General features: G+C 36.0%; 1 protein-coding gene across 1 annotated transcript; it reads left to right on the forward strand.

The window, feature by feature from the left end:
- The first annotated feature begins 248 nt into the window (after positions 1–248).
- LOC146707111 (B-cell receptor CD22-like) lies at positions 249–8,310 on the forward strand. The gene is made up of 10 exons (XM_085458438.1): positions 249–385; positions 531–851; positions 3,807–4,139; positions 4,242–4,475; positions 4,659–4,919; positions 5,192–5,452; positions 5,730–5,990; positions 7,152–7,233; positions 7,313–7,373; positions 7,451–8,310. The coding sequence occupies exons 1-10, from the start codon at positions 292–294 to the stop codon at positions 7,592–7,594; spliced, it is 2,052 nt and encodes a 683-aa protein (XP_085314564.1). The 5' UTR covers positions 249–291; the 3' UTR covers positions 7,595–8,310.
- Positions 8,311–8,616: the final 306 nt, after the last annotated feature.

An 8,616-nucleotide genomic window follows, 5' to 3' on the forward strand; every position in this document is an offset into this window, starting at 1 on the left:
CTTTCTTATGTTTTGCTTTGAGAACGAGCTGGCTATTCACAGTGAAAATCTTGTCCAACAGGTACAGCTGGGTCTGCCAGCATTTGGGTTGTACGTGAAGGAGAGGATCTTTCACTTTATAGTTTTTTGACTGTGTCTGGAAACACAAAGTTCTTCTGCAAGGAAAAATGTGAGCGAGCAGAAAACATCCTCATTAAAACAGATGAAACCACAGCTCAGAGCGGCAGATTCAGCATTGAATACAAAGATGCAGCTTCAGGAAGAGGAAGCCTGACTTTTACCATCACAAATATGAGAAAGTCTGACTCAGGAATGTACCGGTATGGTTTGGGTAAATCTTCAGCTCCAGATTCATACTCAGACTTTGAGGTCAGAGTTTCAAATGGTGAGTTTCTACTAAAAGTCAAAATTGGGAAACCAATCACCTACTCTCATACCCCCATAAACTCTCAGGCCAAATACAGTCCTATTTAAACTCAGTCACTTTATTTATTTATTATATAATTCATGGATGTTCATCTATTTAACAGAAATTGCTAAAAACTCTAGAGTCTCCCGTGCACAGAGTGAGGGAGAAGAAATCTCATTTCCATGTCCCACTGCTGTCCAGGCACAGAGGAAGTTCCTTTGTAAGAATCCGTGTGAGAAAGAGGGAAATATCTTCATTGACACAACTAATGACAAAGTTCAGAATGGCAGGTACAGCATTGAATACACAAAAGGATCTGCGTTTGAACTTCGAGCAACCATCAGACGTCTGACCAAGTCCGACACGGGACAGTACAGGTGTGGTTACGGGGACCCTTTATCTCCTGATTCATATGACACTGACGATATTTTGGTTGTAGATGGTAAGTTTCTTTTCAGAATAATAACAATTCTTGATATGTTCATCCTATAGCTTGTTGTTAAAATCTTGCAAATTAGGGATTAGATTAAAATTCATAGTAAAAGATGCCAGTCTTTCTACAATTCTCTCTGTTTTGTTCTTTTTCTGCCCGTCCTTTCCAGCACTGTAGCAATCAGAATTATTGTTTGAAGACCAGGAGAAATGCCCAACAGATTTATTTTACCAAGTGGACCATCCTGGCTTTTGATATACTGGTAGATGGTCAGGTGGCCAGGAGAGGAAAGAGGTGCAGTGCTTTCCCTGCACCTGTAAATTGTTATTATAATTTTTTAATTATGATTAAAATAATCCCACTATTGTCCTCTCTCACGTATTCACAGACATTTGGGACATTATTGGACACAATATTCATTGTAATTGGGTCTTTTTCAGTTACGTTGTTAAATATATATGCCCCCCCTGGAAGCGATATTTATTTCTTTAAGAAAATTATAGACATGATGGTAACAGAGACAGTAGGTTTTCTAATTGGCGGAGGAGATTTAAATATACATCTATAACCAAAGCTAGATATTTCCAATAGAAAAGCACAGAATACCAAAACATTAATTAAGAATATAAATACATTGATGAAGGAGGTGGGACTAATTGATATATGGAGAAACTTGCATTATACCTATTTTTCCTCACCGCACTTGTTATACACAAGAATAAATTATTTTATTACCTTTGGGGAAAATAAAGATAGAATAAACACTTGTGAAATTGGAGCAATAGACTTAAGCGACCATGCACCAGTATACCTGTCCATTGATTTAAACCTGCAACCAAAACTCAATAATTGGAAATTAAATTCAAGCTTACTGAATGATCCACACTTCAAAGAACAAATTAAGAAAGAGATTCACTTCTATATGGAAACGAATGATAATGGTGAGGTGTCTCCTCCTATTCTGTGGGATACTTTAAAAGCTGTCCTGAGAGGGAAAATTATAGCAATATAAGCAATTATAAAAAAAAAGATGAGAAATAAAAAATTAGAAGAGCTGCAAAATAAGTTAGAAGAATTAGAGAAAAGGCATAAAAGAAAAACAACACAGGATATATTGGAGGAAATCATCAAAACAAGAAATGAAATAAATGATTTGACTACATATGAAATTAAAAAATTTTTTATGTTTCTTAAACAAAGGTATTACGAGGGAGGATCTAAAGCAATGAATGTTTTAGCCTGGAAACTAAAAAAGTAAATAGCAGATAATACAGTTCACAAAATTAAACATCCAGTGACAAAATTAATAAAAAATAAACTAGGAGAAGTTCAGAGTGCATTTGAAACATTTTATAAGACTCTTTATGCTAATAAGACAGAGAGTAGTATAGTTGAAATGAACAGTTTTTTAGACTCTCTCGATTTACCAGTACTGAATGAAGAACAGAATAAAACTTCGATTGAAGATATAACAGAAAAGGAACTAAGAAGAGCAATAAGGAGCTAAAAGAAGAATTAATACCAGTGATGCTTCTCACACTGAATTGGGTCTTAAAGAAGGCTCAAGTACCTTTTAGCTGGAAAGAAGCAATTATCTCTGCTATCCCAAAAGAAAACAAGATAAATTAGAATGTGTGTCATATAGACCAATATCTGTTCTTAATACAGATCATAAGCTGTTTATATCTATCATGGCTAGACGATTACAAAAGTTCTTACCTAGTCTAATTCATAATGATCAAACAGGTTTTATTCGAGAGGGCCAAATACAAGATAATGTACGGCGGACACTACAAATTATTAACCATATTCGACAGAATAAAGTAGAAGCAATGGTAATCAGTATCGATTCAGCATTCGATTCAGTTAATTGGAACTTTCTTTATGAAGTCTTGCAAAGATTTGGCTTGCATGAAATAATAATTAAGACAATACAGGCACTTTATGATAACCCTACGGCAAGGATTAAAATTAATGGCTACCTATCAAATAGTATTAAGCTGCAAAGAGGAACAAGGCAGGGCTGTGCGTGCTCACCATTATTATTCACGTTATATCTGGAACCATTGGCTCACTATATATGGCAAAACAAAGAAGTAGAAGGTATTAATATCCATGAGAAGGAGCATAAATTATGGAGTGCCAGGACTGCCATAATGCATTAATTAAATACACCATTAAATAATTAATTAAATGTGGCAATGATTAATTAAAATTGGAATTAATTAATTAAATAAATAGTTATGACACATGTAATTAATTAATTATTGACACATTTAATTAATTATTTAATGGTGTATTTAATTAATGCATTATGGCAGTCCTGGCACTCCATAATAAATTAGCCTGCTATGCAGATGATATTTTAATATTTTTGGGTCAACCATCAAACTCTCTACCTAAATTAATGCAGTTATTTGAATACTTTGGTCGACTATCAGGATATAAAGTTAATATGAGTAAAATACAATTGCTTAAGTACAACTATATTCCATCAGAAGAAATTAAAAATAAGTACCAATTAGCATTAAAAAACGCAGGCCATTTTTTGATTTTGACGGTGTTAACTACTAGAAGACTAGAGGAAATATTAGTTATATTAATGGAAACAAAAACACACTCCTTACATGCCTTTTGTATTTTTTTTCTGTTTTTCTTTCTTTTCTATTTTTCTTTCTTTTTTTCTTTTTTCTGTTTTTCTTCTTTCATTCCTTTTGTATGGATATTTTAGTTAGAAATAAGACCCCAAGTAATTGGGTCTTTTTCAGTTTAAACCTTTTGCAAACATATATGAGATTCTTGACAGGTTCCAGTCACACTTTAAAGAACAGTATTATGCTGTATTCTGTCTTGTTCTCTATGAAACATGTCTAAATGGAATCTTAGAAATTGAATTCAGATCTATGAAAGTGAATATAAATAAGTCTGCTTTTTGATTTTTCTATAATGGGCTCTGTGTTACAGTGGTGACTTACACTTCTACTCAGGTCTGTGCTTTCAAAGGATCAACAGCAGAAATACACTCCAAATTCAGATACCTATCGATTATAAATGACATAAAGACAAGAATCCAGAAAATGTTCTGGTTTACTACAGTCAAAGATAATGAGCCTGTGGACCTGAAAACAGATCCAGAGTATTCAGGTCGAGTTCAGTATCAGTGTGAAAACAATGACTGCACTCTGAGAATCTCAGACCTGAGAGAGAGCGACTCAGCTGAGTACAAGTTCATGCTCATAACAAACGATCCAGGAGGGAAATATACTGGATCACCTGGAGTCACTTTGACTGTTACAGGTAAAAAATATTTGACTGGAATTCACGTTAAACATTTCCATGTGTATTTGTGCAGATGTTGAGATATTTCTGATATAATGTCATTGTTTTTTTTACTCCCAGATCCACAGCTCCAGGTACATGTGAGGAGATCAACAGTAAACTCTTATTCTAACTGGACAGAGCTGACATGTCACAACAACTGTCAGCTACCCGATCAATCTTCCTACATCTGGTACAGGAATGGACACAAACTTTCATCAGACGAACAATATTTACAGCTGAACACATTTGATTCTGCAGACCGTTTTTACTGCGCTGTGAAAGGATATGAGATATTCCCTTCTCCAACAGTGTGTGAGTTCACTACTTTTTGTTTCATTAAGAGAATTATATTTAATTTTTCTTTATTTACGTGAATGTGTCTGTATGTTAGTTTTAGTCAGAGGCCTTTCTTTTGGGAGGTTTACAATGTTTTCTTTTTAGAATATAAATTTCTAAAATTTGGTTTTGTTGTCATTCTTATGTTTCCTCCTCCAGATGCTCCAAAGCTTCCCTCTGTGTCAGTGAGTCCCTCTGCTGAGATAGTGGAGGGCAGTTCAGTCACTCTGACCTGTAGCAGTGATGCTAACCCAGCAGCTAACTACACCTGGTACAAGGAGGATGTCATCAACCCTCTCAGGTACCAAAAACAACATTTTTTCAGATCCATCCGGCCTTCTCAATCTGGAAAGTATTACTGTACAGCTGATAATGGCCTGGGACAAAAGAGATCTGAAAGCAGAACTATTGATGTGAAATGTGAGTAAAATACATTTATAAGCTTTAAATTCTTTGTTCTCAGTTGAACAGTTAACATCAACTTTAGAGATAAGACTTAATTCATCATCATGAAGAGTGAAAACAGATTTACTGCACAATCATGTCTGTTTATTACAATATAAGGAAGTTTGACAAGGAAATAGGAAGGTTTCTACATATTATTATTTTATAATTTTTGTTGTGAGAAGCCTGCAAAGACTTGAGTATATTTATAACCAACCATGTTGTCATTCTTATGTTTCCTCCTCCAGATGCTCCAAAGCTTCCCTCTGTGTCAGTGAGTCCCTCTGCTGAGATAGTGGAGGGCAGTTCAGTCACTCTGACCTGTAGCAGTGATGCTAACCCAGCAGCTAACTACACCTGGTACAAGGAGGATGTCATCAACCCTCTCAGTTACCAAAACCAACATGTTTTCAGCTCCATCCTGCCCTCTGACTCTGGAAAGTATTACTGTACAGCTGATAATGACCTGGGACAAAAGAGATCTGAAAGCAGAACTATTGATGTGAAATGTGAGTAAAATACATTTATAAGCTTTAAGTTCTTTGATCTCAATTGAACAGTTAACATCAACTTTAGAGATAAGAGTTAATTCATCATCATGAAGAGTGAAAACAGATTTACTGCACAATCATGTCTGTTTATTACAATATAAGGAAGTTTGACAAGGAAATAAGTAAGGTTTCTGAATGTTACCTTTTATAATTTTTGTAGCGTTGTGAGAAGCCTGCAAAGACTTGAGTATATTTATAACCAACCATGTTGTCATTGTCCTTATTTCTCCTCCAGATGCTCCAAAGCTTCCCTCTGTGTCAGTGAGTCCCTCTGCTGAGATAGTGGAGGGCAGTTCAGTCACTCTGACCTGTAGCAGTGATGCTAACCCAGCAGCTAACTACACCTGGTACAAGGAGGATGAAAATTTACCAAAAGCATTTGGACAGAACTTCACCGTCACCAAGTTCAGACCTGAACACAGTGGGCGTTATTACTGTGAAACCCAGAACAAGCTGGGACGTCATAACTCCACCTTACAGCAGACCATTGTGCCAGGTAATCATTTATATTTACATACTGGATACACTCAGAAAGGAGTGCAGTCAAAAAGTCAGGCACAATCTACATTCATGCACTATGGCTAATTATTGGATGGCACTAGAATTTATAATAACAGATCACTGTCAAAATACCTCAGCACAGATAGAACTGTATTACTACCTAAATGTACACATGTGCAAGTATTTATTTTGCCAAAATGTTTCCTCTTCAGCGTTGTATGGACTCATAGCGCTGCTACAGATAATTAAACCAGAGCTGATGTTAAAAACTTTGCTCTTTTGAATCTACACTAATCCATCATCATCTTTAAAAGCATATGTTTGTATGGTGTCTGTCCTGTGAGGGCCAAATATCTCAAAATAATCATTAATGAGTTCAGAAAACCAGGCCTGCAACTTGATTTACAAAGATAATTTAAATATATTAAAAATAAAATACTGGCTGCACCTGTAACTGTTCAACTTGCCTGTGTGGTTAAACAGAATATGGCAGGAGTCCCACTGTCTGCTGTCAAGGCTTTCCTTATTCATGTGCTAAAGAGTCCTAAGAATCAACATTGTAACTTATCTATCACGATGACAAGAACCATGTTTATTGCTAATGCTAGTCCTGTTTCCATGCAAAAAGCAGATTGTAACTGATCTCAGAATACTGAAAGCAGAGCCAGTGACATTTTTAACCTCCTGTTAAAAACCAGGGATTTATCCATAATGCCCATGTGCACCCAGCCAGATAAAGCTGCAGGCCACTCAGCTTGAAGTGATTTTTAATCGAATACAGACGAGGCTATGAAATTAAGATGTGCTACAGTTTTCAGTGGAATAAGGGGCGCGCCCAGTTAACCCTGTTTCCAGAGACAATAGCCAACTGCTGCCACTGTAAAGGATGAATGTTTATTGTAGGCTTTTTACTTTACAGTATAAAGTGCATTGAGACAACTGAAATGAGAGAAACGTTATGATAAAACACTGTTTGAGATTAACAGAGTGAGGTCACGTTACTCTGCTGTGTTTAAATAGATTTCTATTTTTATTTTTCACTGGAGAAGAACTTGGCTTCTGTAGCCTAAAACTCCAACACTGTTCAGGCCATACACAGGTCGAACGTTATGGAATACTCAATTAACTATTAGTGCTTTACTTTGATCTTGATCAGGAGCAAAGAAGATAAAAGCTGCTGGAGTAACTGCTGCTGTTCTCCTGTGTGTAACATCCCTCCCTGTCTTCCTTTGGATTCGGTGAGCAGATCTGTCGCATTAAACTTTTACTTTTCAGTCATTGTGTTGTTCTTTTGTTCATTATCATTTCATTCCTCAGAAAAAAGAGGAATTCCAAGGAATCATCCAAGACTGAAGGCAGAGCAGACAACAAAGAACAGGTGAAACCAGAAATATAAATGCAGTAAAAAAAAGCATCATTCACCATTCTAATCTAAGATCATTTTTTTCTATGCAGTGTCTCTCTGATCAGGAGGAGCCACAGGAACAGGATGATCTTCAGTATGCCAGCATCCACTTCTCTAAAAACCAGGCAGATCCTCTCTACAGCAACAGCAGTTCAGCCCCACAGACACCTGGAGGAACAGAGAGTTACACTTAAAAACTGAAAACTATTTGAATGAAAGAGTCCAGGCAACTAATCAGTCTTCCTAGATTGTATCACATCATCTCAACAAGAATAAATGTAACAAAGTTGTTGAACTTCATGCAGATCATACATGATTTAATTACGCTCACCACAGAAACATAAAATCTTTATTTTATTTTTTCAAATTACAAGTTTGACTCTTGTTAATATAAAAACCACCTACTTTAACTTTTTTGAGTTTACTGTGTTACACTGCTGTTAAATCAAATTAAAAAGTACAGCCCTGTGGTGAGCAGCTCCTCACATAATACAATGAGCCTCGCTAGAAGATTCAAATGAATATCTGGGAAATGCATTGCCTGCTTGAGCATTCTTCTTCTGTTTTTAAGCTTGTTTTTTTTCACCATCATAGTATAATTTCATGCTACATACTCAGAATCAACTAATTTCTTGTCAACAAAGACATAATTCCCATTAGCAGAAAGAAGCTGCATCATGGGAGGTTTGGTCTGTTCACTCAGTGAGCATCATAATTTAGCCAGCATGGTGGCTACTGGAGCTAGTTCTCTAGTTCTTTTGCTGCTCTTTTTCTTTGCTTATCACTTGTAGAAAAATACACGTATGTGATCAAACATGATTATCATAGTCTGTTTTCTGATGTTTGATATCCTGATGTATTATTATCATAATTGCATTTATTTGATAAACTATCAACTTTTTTAACAAACAATTAAATAACACCTGATTTTTCAGTAATCTTAACACTTCATCAGAGTGATATAAATGGTTTCTCTATATAAGGCTACGTCCACACGTACACGGGTATTTTTGAAAACAGAGATTTTCCGTTTTTGTTTTAAAAAATAATCCCGTCCACACGTAAAGGCAGAAACGAAGGAAAACGCTGCTAGGAACATGCCAAAGCAACAGGTGGCGCTATATTCCTACCCATGCAGAAATGTTGGCCAATCAGAAGTCTAGAAGCCTCGGTGGGAAAAAGTAAACAAAGATGGGGCATAGAAGCAGAACTGAGT

This window comes from Copadichromis virginalis, linkage group LG6 (assembly GCF_057382275.1).
Source record: "Copadichromis virginalis isolate Kocher_CV1m ecotype Utaka linkage group LG6, C_Virginalis_male_GT1.1, whole genome shotgun sequence".
Taxonomy (NCBI): domain Eukaryota; kingdom Metazoa; phylum Chordata; class Actinopteri; order Cichliformes; family Cichlidae; genus Copadichromis; species Copadichromis virginalis.

What these genes read in the sequence shown, in the direction of transcription:
- LOC146707111 (XM_085458438.1), top strand. Translation starts at nt 292, where the DNA reads ATGAGAAAGTCTGACTCAGGAATGTACCGGTATGGTTTGGGTAAATCT. An exon ending in ATTCCCTTCTCCAACAGTGT is followed by an intron (nt 4,476 to 4,658) that starts GTGAGTTCACTA and finishes TTCCTCCTCCAG; the next exon opens with ATGCTCCAAAGCTTCCCTCT. An exon ending in CAGAACTATTGATGTGAAAT is followed by an intron (nt 4,920 to 5,191) that starts GTGAGTAAAATA and finishes TTCCTCCTCCAG; the next exon opens with ATGCTCCAAAGCTTCCCTCT.